The 20,375-nt window shown below is 33.3% G+C and overlaps 2 protein-coding genes across 2 annotated transcripts; both read left to right on the forward strand.

Annotated features, from left to right (window-relative positions):
* Positions 1-1,483: 1,483 nt before the first annotated feature.
* On the forward strand, positions 1,484-13,624 carry LOC132721803 (uncharacterized). The gene is made up of 3 exons (XM_060706179.1): positions 1,484-1,836; positions 11,282-11,366; positions 13,295-13,624. The coding sequence occupies exons 1-3, from the start codon at positions 1,484-1,486 to the stop codon at positions 13,619-13,621; spliced, it is 765 nt and encodes a 254-aa protein (XP_060562162.1). The 3' UTR covers positions 13,622-13,624.
* Positions 13,625-15,999: 2,375 nt separating this feature from the next.
* LOC132721801 (uncharacterized) lies at positions 16,000-18,543 on the forward strand. The gene is made up of 3 exons (XM_060706178.1): positions 16,000-16,329; positions 17,781-17,964; positions 18,473-18,543. Exons 1-3 carry the CDS (start codon positions 16,019-16,021, stop codon positions 18,515-18,517), a joined length of 540 nt encoding a protein of 179 aa, XP_060562161.1. The 5' UTR covers positions 16,000-16,018; the 3' UTR covers positions 18,518-18,543.
* Positions 18,544-20,375: the final 1,832 nt, after the last annotated feature.

Consider the following 20,375-nt stretch of genomic DNA (forward strand, 5'->3'; position numbering starts at 1 on the left):
AATGAACACATTTTTGTTATTTATTCATGTTTTAATATATGTGGTATTCAAAATAAGCCAAAATATGCATTAAAAGATTGTTTATTCTGGTTCATTTCAGCTTACTCAACCTGCAGATAGGTCAAGACTACGGCTATGGTCACCAAATGCTATGACATCAGCTTATAAAATGGTGAAAGATGAAGGAATTCCAGTATATAGAGCTGCAAAGCTAAATGGAGTTCCTCTTACTACTTTGAGAGACCGGGTTGATAATAGAATATCAATTGATTGTGTCAAATCAGGACCCTGCCCTGTGCTTTCTTTAGATGAAGAAGCTAAATTGTGTGAACACTTAAAAGATCTTGCTTCTGTTGGATATGGTTACACCGAGGGCTGAAGTAGTCAATTTAGCCTCTGATTATGCTGTTTCTTTTAGGCAAGAGGAAAGATGATCAGCTATTCACTCTTAATTGGTTTTATAACTTCATAAAAAAGGTGGCCAGAACTTAATGTTGTCCGTCCTTCCAGTCTGTCTGAACAACGTGCTAAATGTGCCAGTGAAGAATCTGTCACTAAATACTTTAATGAACTTGAAAGAATTTTACGTAATATGATTTATTTGACAAACCGCACCTTATCTATAACATTGATGAAAAGGGAATAAATACTGAATATAAACCCCCTAGTGTTGTTAGTGGAAAAGATTGTAAGGCACAAGTTATCATGTCTGAGCGTGGTAAAACTGTCACTATAATAGGGGCTGGCAATGCAGCTGGAATGCAAATCCCTCCATATTTTGTTTTTCCCTGGTGTCCGAATGTTAGATGGTCTCTTGGAAGGAAAAAGTCCAGGTGCTGATGGTATCATGACACCAAGTGGTTGGTCAAATAGTGTTGTTTTTTAAAGATTATTTGCAAAATCATTTTTATGAAGTTTTGCCAGGGAAGATCAGATGACACAATTCTTATACTGTATGATGGTCATCGTAGTCACATATCAGTAGATCTTGTTGAATGGGCTAAACAGCAAAATATTGTTCTGTTTGTCTTGCCACCACACACCTCTCATATCCTCCAGCCTATGGACATTGGATGTTTTGGTCCCCTGCAACTGAAATATGCTCAAGAATGTTCTAAATTTGCTAGAAACATCACAGAGTTGTCACTCGTTATGATGTCTGCTCACGTGCTTGCAAGGCGTACTCATTTGCTCTAAGTCCTTTTAATTTACAAGCTTCTTTCAATAAGGCAGGCATTTATCCATTCAAGAACTCGTCCTCTATGGTTGAACTTTTAAAAAAGTAAAATCAAACCATCTGAACTTTACATAGTTGATGATGAAGTGACAGCATCAGGAGATCACAAAAAATCTGAAACAGCAGAAAATAACTTTTTTGATAAGAAAGGTGGTGATGTACATATAAAAATCATGAAGAAAAAACGTAAAAGCATTAATAGTATTGTTGGTGGAAAAGCATTGGAAGGTGAAACTGTAGAAAAAAATGAAAAAATACATTGATGAAAGTAACAGTAAAATTAGTTCAAATGATCCTAAAAAGAAAAAAACTAAAACTCCTAAGAACAAAAAGAATTCAGCCACCACCTTCAATCTTCAAATAAATGATAAACAAAAGCCTGGTCCATCCAAACAAAACATTGAACTTTCTGAAAAATCAGACCTCTCTGATAGTGAAAATGAATCAGAAATACCTGATGAAGATAAGTGTTGCCAATGTCATCAATATTATGTAGACAAGCATTCCCATGGTGCAATAGAATTCACCCACTGGGCACAGTGTGATAAGCTACTTGTTCCCATTGGGTTCACCTTAAATACTGCTCTCCAGTCCGTGTTGTGAGAAAGAATACAGTGTTCTACTGCAACTGTTGTTTATAGCATGTCAACACTGGGCCACCATACTTAATACAGCCTCGTTTTGAGATTTATCTCGAGTTATCGAGAATTCAAGACGCCATTTTGGAAATCCTTTTTTGACAGTTGTTATATTTTTTGAAAATATTTTTTATTCGTTATTTCATTGATTGTTAACAATTAAAAAACTTAAAGAGAATATATTTATGGATTCAATGATGTATTTAGAATAAAGGTGAGTCTTTTTTCCATTTGTTGTTTTTGCATTTTATTGTTACATTATCGAGAACCGAATATTTCAGGATACTAGCTAAAATTAGCTTGTGCATTTTATGCTTACTGGCTAAAATGAAAAGGGACTAGCTGAAATTGAGAACGCAAATTTATTAAAATATGATGTAAAAATCATATCAAGTTCTCGGGCCATATGGAGTTGTTACAGTTGGCCTCTTCTTTCTCTGACCATTGCATTGGATAAGGTGGTTGTTATAAATGACAACAGTCATAAGCTTTTGAAAAAAACTGACTTCATTATGAGAGAATAATGCCATGGATCATGTAATGTTGAAATAGAATGTCTATGCTGGTGATAGCCTTCTTAAATAAATATGGTCTTACCCCTCTAGCCTAGGCAGTTTCTACAACCTAACAAAAAAATGGCGATACCCCTCCCTAGCCTAGGCAGTTTTTATTGCACCCACTCCCAAGACCATATAAAAGATTGGACATTTACAAGACGAACATACATGTAATGGACAGAAAGGGGCAAGACCATATTTTCTTTCCATTCTGGTTAATAAATAGACATAAAATCTTATTAAATATAAATTCCTTAGTCTAGATACTCTGTCTGCAGGTGCAAACATTTTACATGTTTTGCAGGCCATTTGAGTCACGGTTGATGAATCACCCATTACAATATCCAGGTGAACATTAAGTTCTTACAGTTTTCAAGCCTTCTCAGACGTTTCCTCGATATTTGATATGCAATAGAATCTCCATCAGATTTGTCCGCCGGCCGTTTCGTCATAAGAAAATTTGTTATAGACTTTGAGACATTTTGACCTTGTTTATTTCACGTGATAAAGTCAAGCATAACGGACCGCCTATAAGACTGAAATACTGTTCGGAAAAGGCGTAAAATGAAACAAACAAACAAACAAGCATAACGGGAATCGGATTTTCCAGTACATATCTATTTATAAAGACCAATCAGAGACGGTTACAAAATTATCTACGAATCGTAGTGGCGGGTACCGATTGACGTCTTTTTTTTCACGCACATGCCCAAAGAATGGGCAACCCCCTAAAAATCGGATTTCCGCAATTGTATTTATAGCGAAATAAACATCTTTATTTTGCAGCGTTTTAAGTTTTGTTTCAAATTTTACACAAACATTTTATTGAAAAGAAGACTTTTATTTATTTAGGTCTATAGGAAGTCACTTCTCCCTAAAATTTCCCCCCAGGATGAGCCCTGTTGGACACAGTTCTAGTTTTCTTTAAATATCATTATGAACATATACAAATATCAATGCAGTTTATTAATTTAGAATAAATTTGATTAATGAAATTATTTAAAACAGCCTCGAGTTGGACATTATGCAGGTGATAATTGACCAATTATTAGGATATTACATGTCATTTTGTTAAGTAATAAGAGTGTATTAATTTATATAACAATACATATAGAAAAGGCTTGTTATTCGGTCTGACATTTGAAACACAATACAAAACAATAGCGTTTTAAATGATGATGAATGACATTACAAAAATGATCACAAAAGGGAGACAAAATTTACATCGTATACAGAAACAATGACTTATTATTTAAAAGATATTTTAAAACATAATGACAAAGTCAGACAAATATATATACAAGTACAAAACTTAAAAACCACATGCATATCGATTGATTTACTTTTTAACATACATTCATATATACACATAATATATAGAGGATATTGAATGAGTGTAAGTTCAATACTGAATTTATTGCACAAGTTGAATAAAATTATTATAAATATATTATGCGAGCCTCTGGCGAGTATAATATTGTCTTATTCAACAAGTTCAATACATTCAGTGTCAATGAACTTACACGAATTTAATATTCTATTTATCACATACCCAAAATAAAGTCCTTTTAAAGTGAAAAAAGAGTCATTTTTCATTGATGCACCTATAGTGTAACGCTAACATTTAGCGTGTCTTTGCACAATGTTTGTATTTATAACGCTTATGACGTCACTTCAAAATATATGCACGGCCATGCAATACCATTTTTACAGAGTTGCAAAATCGGCACAGGTGTGTGATAAAATGCACTATTATGCACGGCCATTAAGGATTGTGCAACTATCTAGAAATGTTTTGATGTAAAGTGTCTTGTTGGAATATTCTATCTATAATGTTATCAATTTTGATTCTTTTGACGAGTTAATTTCTTTGCTTTGTTTTAATTAAGATGCTGTCTATTTAGAGAATTTATATACATACATGTTTACATTTATTGGTTTTCCTATAGTAACGAACTTAAAACTATTATAAATAATCATTATTCCTCCATACAGCTTAAATGTTATGAATTGCACATAAAAAATTAAGGTTATTCTGTCAAGTTTTTTAATATCAGTGCAAAATGTTTTACATATGAGATTTTTTCAATCCATTCCCACTGTCTTACTCTACAGTAACCTATTTTATACTTATAATTGCATAGCTAAATGTTAATAATAATCTGTTCAATATGAAAATACTTTGTCTCACGGTCCGCCCTGTCCTACGACCATCCACTTAACAAACAGAAATTTTAAAAAGTTGGCAGTGTACATGTACGTATTATTTGAAATAGTCTTTGTTAAGAAGAGATATCAAACCCAATAAATGTTACATATTGATCTTTTAAATTGAATTTTTATAACAATAAATGTAATTGTATTTTAACACTGTTTGTTCTTTAACACGATCAATGCTGTTTGAACGATTATATTTTTACAAAAAAACATCTGAAGTAAGCAAAACGTGCATATTAAATCATTAAATTCTTCCCATCTCTGCAAATTCACATTACAAATTTGTACTTTCATCAATATAACTTTTCAATAACCTTGTTGTAGAGGTCTATTATTGTGAAAATTTTTAACAATGAAAGTTATGAAAAAATATAAAAAGTAAAAAAAAAGTAATCATTACTCATATATTATTATAATTATGGGCCGAGTTGACCCTTACTGAGTTGAATAATGCCGAGCTGACTCGCGGGACGAGTATGTTTAAAGGGCCAAGCTGACCCCTGATTCATCTATTAAACATCTACCTATTATCTGACATAATACAGAAAAGTATTCAGGGTTTTTTTCCAGAATTTTCTTAGGAACATGATAACCAAACCCATTGAATGGGAATTTTCATCGATGTTTTTTGTTAAAAATTGGGAAAAACGCATTACCTTAATTTTTTGCAGTGATATATGAATGCGAAGAATCACTGTCTAGGATTGCTCATTCAAACATTAAGCACCATAACAAGTGAAGAAGCCCGTATTTTCAAATTATTTTAGAATTTGTAATTCAATATTTTTATATTGTAACTTTTAATGGGGGAATTTTTTTCCTGTTGGATTGGGAAAATAATATACTATTTTCAATTGGGAATATGACTAAATATCGGCAATAAAACAAGCAAAAAAGATCCCTGGTCAGGGCTTTTTTTCCTTCTATAACAGGGGCCGATGTAAGGCCTCTTCACAATTCAAAATTGCACTTTTTTTAACAAAGAGAAAAAACTTCACAATTTCAAAAGGGATTTCACAAAATATATATTGGGACTTTGTCTTTGAAATACATTGTATACCTTTCTGTAAAAACTTGTTTACGCCCAATTGAATAAACATAAAAATAGTTTAAATCAAGTTAAATGTTTTTGCCCATGTTAACCGGGTTAATGTACCTACTTGAAGAAGATTTTACCACTGGTCAGAAATTATAATCAAACCCATTTCAGGTTTCAAAAATGTTGTGAAATGCCAAGAAAATATGTCTTTTTTTCACAATTTTTATGACATATAACGCTTATTTTCACAAAATAAACAGCCCAGGCCCTTCACAATTTTGACAAAAAAATGCCCTGCTGGTATTAAATCATAAATTTATCATGATTGCAGCCTATTGTGCTTGTAATTAATTAAATTATGATTTAACTTCTGATTTTAATATTAATTGATAATTAATTGGTTCAATTACATAATGTGGTTGACCCATGTCTGTTAAAATCTTATATATATGTCTGTTGATTTTATAAATTCCTCTTATTTACACCATAATTATTAACAAAAAAAAAGAAATATCCTTTCACAGCAAACTACAGTAAAAAAATGACCACATGTCCACCTGATTTGAAGCAAAGATAATCAGCACTTATCTCCAGTTAACAGGCTGTTGAAAATGCCCAATTGGGCTTATGTCATAAAAATCATATTTCTAGAAAAGAAATAGATATATAAGAATAATATTTGACATAAACAGACAGAAAAATATTTGGCTATTGTCACTTTTGTGAGATTTATTTCCCTTTTTTCATGTTTTTATAACACATAATTTTTTAAAGTCCTTTAAAAAGTAATTTACATATGCAAAGTGTAAAACAAAACAGGTTAAATGACTTCTTTATACTCTAATTCATTGCGCCAACACCTGTCAGCATACATTTTCATTCAGTTTTCAGAGAAAACTTCAAAGTATAATGTTCAATAATAAATGCCAGAAACAGAATATTTAATCCAAATATATAGAATAAAGGTACTGGCGCAATAATCTAGAGCAAAATGAAGTTGGACACATTTCTATTTAGAAGTTTTACATTACAACATAATTTTTATGAACTTTAAATATTTTGTTTCTAGAAAATGGGAAAAAAGGAAATAATTCTATTAAAAGAAAATAAAAGATAACCAAAATATTTTGATTTTAATTGTATCATATATTCAAGAGTAGAAAATATGATATTTTATGTGTAAGCCCCATCGGGATTTTCACCAGCCTGGTTAATATTCCAAATATACTATGTCCCAGATAGGTTTTTTAGTTTCCTTCATCATCTCATTTTTGTTTCAGATGTAATCACTCATGGCAGATTTGAGGATTTCACTGATTCGGAGGAATAAAGAGAACAGTATAGTTTCTATAACTGATGAGAATGATATACAAGTGCTCCAGGTCTTGTCCAGTCACCAGTTATTGTTAAATCTATACTGAAGCAGTGCCAGAAGGACAACCTGATTCAACTTTATACACAGTACAGAAAACCAAGAAAAAGAAGCTTAAGAGGTTTGAGTGTAAAGCACCAGATCCTGTCATCTGTTGGTTAGGATCAAAAGACACCTTGAATCATTTCAAACCATGAGGTATCTATTTGTTAGCATACAATGTAGTTATGGTCCCTACTTGGTGTTTTGTCATGCCTGGTCATGAATAAACAAAGTTTTTACTAGCATGATTAAGATTTAATATAGTTAGAGTAACTTTCTTTACTTTATATATGTTTGTAGTGAAAATTTATTAAAAATTAGATAATAAACAAAGAAACAATTTCAAACGATTTGTCATTGAAATTTTCCATTTGATAGTTAAAGATGCTTCAATCTTTACTCCAAATATATAATTTACTACAAATCTTTAATCTTGTAGGTGCACTTTTGGACTGACAGCGTTTTACTTTCAGACGCGAATGTCAAGCAGGGGTGGAAAAAGTAAAGGAGATGTTTCTGCCTATAAATTAGGGTTTAGAAACTATATTCAAAAAGTTTTATTTAACAATTTTAATTTGAATTATTTAAAGACAATTTTAACGTTTATGCTTCTTAGGAACTGGCCTGGTTAGTTAGGTGAGATATGACATAAATCACTTGTCCATCATGCTATAGAAATGACTACAATATCTCAAATGCAAATTCAGGGCATAATGTGTTTGTGTTATTTGTAATAGAAAGATTCACCGAAACACGAGGCTATCTGATTTGTTACGAGGGGGCATACCACGAGTATTAATCAATTGCCGAGTGTTTGGTTTTCTTTCTCTTTTGTATCATAGTCAAACATAAAAGCACGTTTCCCCTGTTTCACAATATGAAAACCCCGGCAAAAATGAACCAATAACAAACATCTGAATATACATTTCTGTCGCTTTCCCTTTCTCTGCGTTCAAAATATGTAAACCCAGCAAAAATGAGCCAATCAATGGGCATGCTCTGGAGTGCGGGTAACTAATACCCGCACTCCAGTTAACGCACTGTGCATGTATATGTATACGATTTAACCCTGACACATTTTCAACAGAAAGGTTCCAAGCTATGATACAAGTGTTTTGAAAAGAAATGGAGATGTACAGTTATTTCTAAATAATGACATTCTATGAAGTTTTTCCTTCATTATTAAAAGTTAAACTTTTACAATAAATGATAATAATTCATCAAAAGAATTAAAGTTTCAATTGCTTCACTAGACCAAGATTAGATGCTTACTAGTAGGATGAACTGATTCTCTTAGTTATTTTTGGATTGCAGTACAGCTCTTTAACTCTGCTAGTGAAGCAGAATCTACCCATACAGTCAGTGAAAACTAGAAGATTAGCCGTATGTCCGTATTAGTATGCTTTATCAGTGTCTATTCTAGGGGGGGGATGGGGGGGATTACACCATATTTTGAGAATTTCCCCCTATTTTTTCAGAGGCAGGGGGAAATTTTTACATAGAAGAAAAGAAGGAAAAAAATCAACAAATGTTAATAAATTTTCGAAAAAAATCCCCCCTGTTTTTCAAATCCTAGAATAGACACTGCTTTATAATGCTGGTACACAGGCATTTTCTAAACTTATCTGATTCTGAAAAATGGCGTACATTATGTGGATCTGATGTTTACCACAAAATATATTAGAGGAGAGTAATAATAAACATCTAAATTGCGTTTTATTTTAATAGCAGGCTGAAATGAGAACTACAAACCCACAGAAAGTTGGGGCAACGTGATAATTACAAACAGTCGTCGATGAAGATGTTGTTAAAGAACGGTGAAAAGAAGTCGAACAAAGCTAGTGTAGAGGTCTGCTGAGGAGATTGTGAGTCATGTGATAGATCAACTTCCGTATCAAAGATGTGAGTTATTTTATTCCAGGACATGATAAAATATACAGAAGATTTATAGCCTTTAGATTTAAGAAGAAGATGCAAAAATTGACCTTTGAAAATCTTCTGTCAAGTCTTTAAGTTTTCAAAGTCTACTTACCAAAATAACCAAATGATATTAAAGTGAGCACCAGGCCGTCTTGATTGCTTAAGTGAAAAAGCCAAAAATTAAGCATTGCGATTGTTCTTAACAAGTTCATCAAAATTGGAAAATGTACACCAAGCTTTTCTGCCACATAATTTGAACCCTTTATTTACATTTGCTTAAACCATTAGAATTAATGTGTTCATTAACATTTTGAACTAAAATTGTGATTCTGTTCAACTGGCTATGCGTAGTTAGCGCCACAGTTGCTACTGCCAAGAAATTTTAGAATTGTTCAATCTTATTGCTGCAATATATATCATTTATTGTGTTGCATTCATTCATAATACCCTGAAATATTACATTAAAGATCCTTTATGTTGTAATTTAAGCGATGTAACAAAAAACTTAAGTGAAATTTTATATATGATTATAATTTATTCTTCTAAAACACATGGGTTTCAAACATCCAAAGAATATGTTTAAAATGTACTGGAAAATGTTAATGGCATTATACGAGGGTTGTTCAAAAGGTAATAGACTTAAGAGTCTCTGCATCTTGTCATTATTCAATTTCAATTTAGGAATATTTTTATATGTACACGATCTAAAAATGTTTTCTTCAATTCAAACATAAAAAATATTGATATCTTATGCTAACGCGTGTTCCCTGTTTAGTTAGAATAACCATGTAACCGCATCCCGGCGCAGCACATAAAAAAGGTTATGAAGCTTAGTTGAAACTTCTATTTTATTCATAATATTTTCTTTTTTCCCCATTATTCCCACCAAAAACAACAAATTATTAAATACATTTAACGTTGAGATTATGCCAAATTTGAACATCATTCAGACATGAAATGGTAATATCATTCAAGTTTTGAAACAGCAGGTCATAACGTTAAATGTAGAAATTGAGTTCTTTAAAAAAATTTTTGAAAATGTGTGGCGATCCGTAAACTTTGCCAACAATTTGGCGAGTACTCCTTCAGATACATATAAAACATAAAATTAACAAAGTAAATTATCGCGTATCAGAACTTCTCATCTTGCCGCAAAACAATAAAAAAACTGCACATACGAAATCACAAAAACAGAAGGATGAGAATGAATAGCGGGAAATTGACGCGGAAATGTAGTAGTTCAAATGAAAAAGCGCTACCAAATTCGACAGTTTCCACAAACTGTCCGGCATGTTGAATTTCTGCATCGGGTCTATGAATTCATTCTGCCTTAATGATTTGTTCAAAACAAAATTTTCTATACATTTATCTAGATATATGTTTTCAATAAAATTAATGTTATAATGTTTAAACAGTAATATAATATCCCCGATTAATCGCTACTTTTTAACATGTACTACATAATAAGTTATGTATCATATTTTTTAAAATAATTTCCTGCTTTTTTTAATCTATATTGATTACTATAAGATACAAAAATAAGAGAAAAGCGGAGAGTGGCCGGCTATCGGGCTTTTTTTCTCTCGGAAAGTGAACAAGAATGTGATCGTTTTCTTTCTCGCTTCATCTCCACATATGAGGTCTTGTCAAAGTTACATGATTTTAGATATCTAGAACACTATGGAGAATTCTTTCAGAAGCGGATGACGCTTGATACATTTTTTTTATTTACGACGTCATAAATGTCATCTATTGTGCTGTTAGCGTGCGCCGGGTCGCGTACCCCTTGTCATTTGAAATTTTCACAGACTCGTTATTTTTAAACATATTTTATTGATTTTTTCAATGTATATAGAGGATATTTTCCGATGTTATGATCTTGTAAAATTGTGCACGTAAATTAAAAAATGTGAACAGTAGAACTGCAGTCCTATTACTTTTTGAACAGCCCTAGTATGTAATCATTAAAATATATGCATTCATTTTTTATTGAAAATTTGGCTTAGACTTGATAAAAAATAAATTTCTAATTACATGTACCTCCCTTTTATACATGAAATGTAAATTCGGTTATATCTTTACTACAAATAATGCTTTTTGGATCTTACAATATTGATAAATCTTCATTTGAGCATCACAATTATGATGAAAAAAAACATAAAAATTTTGGAGTTACAGGATTTTTCATAAATGCACATTTCCATATTCTCAAAGGCTTATAATGCTATGTTTCATAGTTATGTTGAATGAATATTTCAGTGACATAGATTCTAATGGAAGTGCTGACAGTGGTATAGAAGAGTGTGCTATGGAGGTCAGCATCAGTGAACCTACAACAACTGAGGTAATATCACTTATTGTCAGAACAACTTTCTGCTCACTTTTTTATACCCCAACAAACGAAGTTTAGGGGGGGTATATAGGAGTCAGCTTGTCGGTCCGTCGGTCGGTCCACATCATGGTTTCCGGACGATAACTAGAGTTTGGAATGAGGTATTGTAATCAAACTTGGGATATAGCAACCTTATGTGGAAACTCCGGTTGGTATTGCATTTGGACCCCCTAGGGTCAAGGTCACCGTTACTAAAAATAGAAAAATGATTTCCAGACAATAACTAGAGTTAGGAATGAGATATTGTTATCAAACTTGGCGTATAGCAAGTTTATATGAAGACCTGGGTTGGTATTGCATTTGGGACCTCTGGGGTCAAGGTCACCGTTACTAAAAATAGAAAAATGGTTTCCGGACAATAACTTGACTTAGGAATGAGATACTGTAATCAAACTTGGTGTATATAGCAAGCTTATGAAGACCTGGGTTTGGTATTGCATTTGGACCCCCTAGGGTCAAGGTCAAGGTCACCGTACTAAAAATAGAAAAATGTTTTCCGGACAATAACTAGAGTAAGGAATGAGATATATGTTATCAAACTTGGCATATAGCAAGCTTATATGAAGACCTGGGTTGGTATTGCATTTGGGACCCTCTGGGTCAAGGTCACCGTTACTAAAAATAGAAAAATGGTTTCGGGACAATAACTAGTTAGGAATGAGATATTGTTATCAAACTTGGCGTATATAGCAAGCTTATATGAAGACCTGGTTGGTATTGCATTTGGGCCCCCTGGGTCAAGGTCACCGTTACTAAAAATAGAAAAATTGTTTCCGGACAATAACTTGACTTAGGAATGAGGATACTGTAATCAAACTTGGTGTATAGAAAGCTTATTTTGAAGACCTGATTTGGTATTGCATTTGGACCCCCCTGGGGTCAAGGTCAATGTCACTGTTACTAAAAATAGAAAAAAATGGTTTCCAGACAATATCTTGACTTAGGAATGAGATACTGTAATCAAACTTGGTGGTATGATAGCAAGCTAATATGAAGACCTTGGTTGGTATTGCATTTGGACCCCTAGGGTCAGGTCACCGTTACAGTGTTACTAAAAATAGAAAAATGGTTTCCGGACAATAACTAAGAGTTAGGAATGAGATATTGTAATCAAACTTGGCGTATAGCAAGCTTATTTCGAGACCCCATTTGCGATTACAATTAATTGAAATATTTCTTTGTTGTTTAAGCATGGAATGTGAAGAGGAAAGATATGTAGATAATTGACCACTTGTTCTGCATAACCAGTGGCAAGGTAGCAATGAAAAAAAAATATATGAATATTAAGCAAAGATTAAAAACTCACACAAAAATTAAAGCCTTATAAGGAAATACAAAACACAGTGTTTCGCCTGTTTTCAAATGAAGCGTGGGGAAAAATGGCGCACTGTAAACAAGATGACTTTAGGCATTCAAAGTCTACGCCAAACGCTGCGCAAACAAAAGTAATTTTTTGCGGTGTAGCTTTTAGCTATTGTAGTAAAGTAATGATATTTTAATCAAGAAATATGACATAAAGAACAAAATTTTTTTATGCACAAGCATAATTAACACTCTACGATGCATGGTCATTGAATATGAGTCTAGATCTATTTTTAAATTTGGAAAATTCAATTTAGCCAGTGAATATGATACTACACCCAGTGTATATGATTTTATAAATAGTTCTGTTGACTACTGGTTTGACCAATGAGATTGCAGCTATATTTAGATCATATGATAAATGTGTATATTTCATAACTCAAATATTCATGATGTAAAGCAATACTTAAATAACTAATGGATGTGCAGTGTATGTATTCTTAATATCAATGTATTATTTTGTGAAGAAGAAAAAAAACTTACTGATCAATCACTATCACTCTTTGTTTTTCTTTCAGACATTTGATGGATCATCTGACATTGATGATATTCTACTTAAATCTGAGATGTTACTGAGATCACTACGAGGAGAATTATTTAGTACAGATTCCGCTGCTGATGACTCATTACAGGCTGACAAGACAACGACTAATGAAGTTTCTGATAAGCCAAATGAGGCAGGAGTTAGTAATGAGAAACAGACTAAAGACGATACTGTGAAAGAAGACAGTGGGACAGGTTCAGAAGCAAGTCATGGCAAAAAAGCTACTGATGATAGTGATGTTGTAAGTCAGAGAAATCTTGCTGATAGTAATGAAAAAAAGGTGGTAGACAAAATGAAATAAAATCAGAGGAAATTAAAAGAACAGAAAAGGAATCAGAATACATTCTTACACTAATGAAGAGGAGCCAATGGAAGTTGGTGAAGCTATGGAGGTAGATGACGATGATGATGGATGAAATTGTGTTTCAATTTGGAGACAAAGGTTAATGCTGGAAAAGTAATTGTTGATACTGAAGAGAAAACTAGCAAATTGGTGTGATGGCACAACTGTGACAAGTGAAACAAAAGAGAATTATATATCTAAAGCTTGAGTAAAAGTATTGACAACATTGATGATGCTAAGGTTACAAAGGCAGATTACAGACAAAATAGATGGAAAAATTGAAGACAAAACTGAAATATGCCAATTCAAGATAGCAGCGTAAAGAGGAATGTGTTGTATCAGATAAAGTGGAAAAAGACAATAATTACTGGAGCAATTAAATTCAGACGAAGAGGAATGTTCTGACAAAACAGAAAAAACTGCTATGACAATTGAAAGATTGAGGAAACAAAAGATGTCCAAGATACCTGCAGATACTGAAAATGCAAAACAGATGGCAAAACAGGAAAAGAAGCAAAAAAGAAGGGAGATGATAGTTCAGATGAAGAATTTATGTCAGCAGATGAGGATATGGAAGTTGATGAAGCGAAAACACCGTCTAAATCAACTCTTCCTGAGACACAGAATCAGCAAGATAATAAATATAGAACCTAAACAGGATTCGCCCGAGAGAACACCACCAAAAATTGGATACAATCTAAACTTTGATGATCTTTATGCTAATGGATCCATTTTCAACAAAGAAAGCTTTATTAAATAGTCCAGATTTAGTAAGGAAGCAGTTGGAAAAAAAGGTGGAAAAGAAAACAGATGAACCAGAAGACAAATCTGATAATAAAGCTGATGTTAAAAACACTGAGAGTACCGAAAACTTTAAGTCAGCAACTCAAGCCCTGTTAAATCTGAACCCACAAAGCTGAAATTATTCTTTCTCCAAATGCAGTATTGGTAGATAAAGTTTTCAGGACAAATCAGCTGGGTGATATATTTGAGGAGAAGCCAGATTGCTTACTTCCTGATGATGCTAAGCTTCCTAATGATGCAGACATATTGACTGAGGAGAAACAAGTCTAGCTCACACTCAATTGACATTGGTCAAGAGCTTGACCCAAAGAAGGAATTAGATTTTGACAATATGGACCCATTTTAAAGCCCAAGAACGCAGATTGTAAATACACCTGATAAAGCCATGTTAAACAAAAATACCAATATAAAAATGGAAAATGAAGTACCAGTCAAATCCAATCATAAATACACCTGTGAAAACTGAAGTAAATGATAATGTTGTTGACATCAAACCTGACACTTGTGAAGCGAACAACTGAAATAAAAAGAATTACCATCAATGAACATTGAAAATACAGAAGATAAACAATCTGAAGAACATCCAGTTACACCACATAAGGAAAAAATTAGAAGATAAACAGCCCCCATCAGCATCTCCTCAAATACCATTAACGGACAGGAGCATACAACTTGGATGCACTTGACATTGATGAAATAGATCCTTTCAAACCATCGGTGCAGATGGCAAATTCACCTTGTGGGAGCATTAGTGAGACTAAAGCAGCTACAGTCGATCCGTTTAAACCCAAGAAACAGATTATGAATTCCCCTGTAGTGAATAAAGAACACGGTGAAACAAAAAGTGATGGAATAGATCCATTCAAGCCTAAAACCCAAATCATTAATTCACCAGACTTTAATGAAAAGGATTCAGTGCTAGCTAACAGTAACAATAAAGATGCTGTAACATCACAACCAGATCTTGAAGAAAAAAATCCAGCGTTAGAAGCAAAAAGTATGGAAACATTAGAAGACATAACAGATCCTTTTAAAACAGTCTCTCAGGTAGCCAATTCTCCCCTGAAAGAAGAAAACAAACTTAATATCTGTGAAACAGATCCATTTAAATCAAAATCTCAGGTTCAAAACTCACCAGTCAAAACTGTATCTAGTGATACTTGTAATAACAATGATAATGTAGACATTGAAGATCCTTTCAAACCACAAAGTCAAATGCAAAATTCACCAGTGAATAAAACAACAGAATGTAATAAAAAGATCTCAGACTTAAGTTCAGACAATGTTGAAACTGTTGCAGAATCTTCAAATGCAGCAGCAGGGAAAAAAACAGAAATGGATTCAGAAATTTTAGACATTGAATTGATGGATGATCCATTTAAGCCAAAAAGTCAAATGCAAAATTCTCCTATTTTGAAAGTCAAGGTTAATGTGGCAGAAAAAGTCAAAACTGAAATCTCCAACACTGTAAAAGATGAGGCTTCAACAAATGACACACAATAGATCCATTTTTCCAATGTGGATCCATTTAAATCAAAGAAGCAGCTTACAATGTCTCCTCCAGTGAAGTCTGGCAGTCAGGTAGATCCATTTGCTGATTTGAATCCATTTCAAACCAAGAGTACAGTAGTGAATACACCCGAAAAGCCAGAAACGGAAAGTGTTGAGAAAGGTGTAAAAGCTGCGACGGAAATTGATCCATTCAAGAGTAGTGGTGGAATCTGTAACTCTCCTGCTTTGACGACAATAGAAGAGATGCCATTCGTGACAAAGTCGAGGGTTGCTAACACACCAACCAAAGAGGACGATCCATTTTCAAAGAAGTTTGAGATCCCTACAGCACCTACAAACGAACCTGATGAGTAAGTTTCTTAGTTATAATTATTCAGGATACTTTAGATGAATCTCTTTTAAATAAATCTAGTGATTTGAATTTTTCATTGTAATTGAATTGTTAAATTCTTTAGCTTGTGCATTATCAGTATACAAATCTTTGGGCAAACTTTTCAGTTTGATGTATGCTGCTGACTTGTTTTTGATGAAGTGGCATCTCATTAAGATAGTGCCATAGTTCAAAGTAAATTAAGCTCAAAACCAAAATATTTGTTGGCAAGGCTAATTGATGATTTAAAAATATTGAGTTTATTTACAATTAACTGAAAAGTATCACTATTTGGTATAAATGCATCATGTAAAATGGTTAATTAACTAATATAACTGAACCTTGAGGTAAATTAGATGTAATTTAGCAGCAGTGACATAATTCTGAATGTAATACTACAATATTGGCTATAAAGATGTAGAAATATAATAATTGTTGTGGATGGATCATCATACTTTGTTAAAGGAAGATAACAAGTTACATTGCATTGCTTTTTATATGCCCGAAAAAATTTCGGGCATATTATGTAATACCCCCTGGCGTCCGTCCGTCCGTCCGTTCGTTAGCAATTTGGTTTCCTGAGCATAACTTAAGTTCCATTTGGCCCACAACATTCAAACTTCATAGGATGATTGCCCATATTGGGTAGAAGACCCCTATTGATTTTTGGGGTCAAAGGTCAAGGTCACTATCACCTTAAAACTGAAAACAGTTTCCGGAGCATAACTTAAGTTTCATTTGGCCCACAACATTCAAAACTTCATAGGATGATTTTCCATATTGGGTAGAAGACCCCTATTTATTTTGGGGTCACAAGGTCAAAGTCACTATCAACTTAAAACTGAAAACAGTTTTTCGGAGCATAACTTAAGTTCCATGTGGGCCCACAGTGTTCAAACTTCATAGGATGAATGTCCATATTGGGTAGGAGAACCCTATTGATTTGGGTCCACAAGGTCAAAGGTCAAGGTCACTATTATTTAAAACTGAAAAACATTTCCAGAGCATAACTTAAGGTCTATTTGGCCCACAATATTCAAATTCATAGGATGATTGTCCATATTGGGTAGAATACCCCTATTGATTTTGGCGTCACAAGGTCAAAGATCAAGGTCACTATTACTTTTAAAAACTGAAAACAGTTTCCGGAGCATAACTTAATTTCTATTTGGCCCACAATATTCAAACTTTATAGGAGGATTGCTATTGGAAGGAGGTAATACTTTATTTAATTTATGTAATGTCTTACAAATGCTTCATCCTTAATATAAAAAAAACACTTTCGGGCATATAATGCTCCGCCTAGCGGTGCTCTTGTTCTTATTTATCATTTGATTGCGGAATGATTAAAAATTTTCTTGGTAAAAAAAATAAATTAGATATACTTTGATGCTATAAATAACAAAAGATATGGCTTACTTATCTTCACAGACAGGTGGGAGGTATTGGGGATATATTTGAAGTACAGGGAGTTACAAGGAGAGGGGAGGAGGGGTCACAGGCCAACCAGTTTGGAGATATTGACGAGTCTCAGTTCGTGTCAGCGTCACAGGTCTTCAATGATCCAGCAGCTTGGGAGATGTTGGAAAAACTGGGAGGAGGTTCTAGTGACTCTGTAAGTGTCCTTTTTGGACTTTTATTCAAGATTATTATTTACTTTATTGAGAATTCAACAGTTAAGTGCATGTTTTATTGTTAATACTCTTAACCCCAATGTTTAAAAGTCATTGAGAGAGTCCATGGCCAAGTGGTTAAGGTCATTGACTTCAAACCCTGTTAGTTTTACCTCTTACCGCTGTAGGTTTGAGCTGCACCAGCATCTTTGGATTCTCTCATATAAGGAAGCTATCCAGCTAACTTACAAAATGTTAGTTAGTTCTACTTATGTTGCCTGTTTGTGTGCCTGAAATAATGCATAGAGGTTTCTCAACCAAAAAAAAGCTGGAAAGCTGCCATATGACCTATACTGTGTTGGTGTGATGTAAAAATCAAACCAAAAAAAAGTAATTCCTTCTTGCTCTGCCTTTGAATTTATTTCTAATGTTATATAACATTACATAATTCATAAGTTGTATTTGCTCCTGTTATATTTGTATTATAATTTTCTCATGCATATATTTTAGGGAGAGTCAGCACTTTCCAGGATGTCATTGTATGTTAAGTTTTGACCCTCTTGTTGATGAAGCCCCTATAAGTAAGTCTGTAAAATATTTACAAAATAATTCAGTTAAAACTTGACATTGTGTTCGTTAATAATTTTTTCTCACCAGAGTCAAACATTTTAGTTAGATTCTTAGGGAATAATGTGAGGTCTGTTATAAAAACCAAAGGGAATCCCCAAAAAATCCTTATCAACTGTATTTTTTTTTCAAATTGTTAAGGTAAAATAAAATTTTTAAACATTGGGTCTCACAGCAGGGGGTTTTTAATTTCCCCAAGGGGGCTGAGTTCTTCCCAAATTTTGGGGGGGGGGTTTTTCATTAGCTTTGATTTCAGTGGTTCCCCTTTAGGGTTTAGTGCCCTCTAAAGCCTGAAAAGAAAAAGAAACCCATTAATTTTTTTTCTGGATTTTTAAATTTTACTTTGGGAAAATGGGCCCATTTCCAAAAATTTTTTGAATATTTTACAATTAAAAAATTACAAAAACGAATATTTTTTTCAGATCCCAGGGGGAATAAAATTTGAGGTTCACGTTTGGGAAAAAAGGTTTAAAAAATTTTAGGGGTCATTTTTTGTTTGTTATTTCAAAAATAATTTCATTTCATTTTTTCATGGTATGTGAATCTTTATAAATAAGATGAGACTGATGAGACTTTATTTAATACTCTACCTGTGTGAAATGAGCCTCGTCACGACAAAACCAACATAGTGCGTTTGCGACCAGCATGGATCCAGACCAGCCTGCGCATCCACTTACCAACTCTATTACAAGTAAAAGATCAAGATAGCGCAGTCTGATCAGGATCCATGCTGGTCGCAAATGCACTATGTTGGCTTTGTCGTGACGCGGCTCAAATGATCTTAATTAAAGCTTCACTTATGTTAAAAGATAACAGGAAAATCAGTTATAAAATAGGCGTTCTTGAAAAATAACTAGAGAATGCTTTGGCTTAAAGTCGCAGGTTTGAGAGACTCTATTTTGAGTCACTCAGTCAAAGGTCAAGGTCACCATTACCTTGACCCAATGAAAACATTTCTCGGGTAAATTTAACTTTAAAACACCTTGGCCTACCCGTCTTTTAAATTTAATATGCTCAACTTTGCGGGTTAGATCATGGATTGTAGATGACTTATGATTGGTGTAAAATCTGTTTGTTCAAAACGTCAAGGTCAACCTGACTTTTGGTAATGTCAAAATTTGTCTGACCAATAACTGTAGGATATTGCTTTTGCTGACAATTTAAAATATTAAATTCTTTGCTGCATTTGTTAAAAAATGAAACTTTGTAATTTTTTGGTACCCTTGCTTTAAGTTGGCATTTAACTATACAGCCATTTTATTACCAGTACCATTTGTCCTCCATGTGAGCACTATTTTTTGCCAATAACTCCCTTGTTAAATTGTAAAAATGTAAACCTACTGGTCAGGTCCATGTTTTTAAGTAAGCTCCCTTTCACTGCTCCAAATTTGTTTTGAAGGTTAGTTGGAAAGATATACTCATATATTTTTCATTCAGTGGACTTATGAAACCTTCTGTTTTTGGAACACCACCTAAAGGGGGACGTCAGTCGTTGGCCAGAACACTTAAGAATTGAAAATCAGCGGCAAACTTTTTCCAAACCTCCTGCAAAAGCTGAACCTGTTGGTAAACACCCGGAGAGTTGATTTATTTTTGCATACATCCAGAGAAAAAAAACCAGGTAGGATTGATTTATTGTATTTCCCCCGTGGTCAATTATTTCATTCACAAGAAAAATAATTTTTTAAACCCTAATTTTATTGAGGGAGAAGGTTCATGTTCCGATCATGTTCAATTAAACATTCTGCGAAAATAAAAAAAATAAAGAAAAATTCTTGTATAGGCT

This window comes from Ruditapes philippinarum, unplaced genomic scaffold (genome assembly GCF_026571515.1).
Source record: "Ruditapes philippinarum isolate M1 unplaced genomic scaffold, ASM2657151v2 ctg7741_1_1_1_1, whole genome shotgun sequence".
Classification (NCBI taxonomy): Eukaryota; Metazoa; Mollusca; class Bivalvia; order Venerida; family Veneridae; genus Ruditapes; species Ruditapes philippinarum.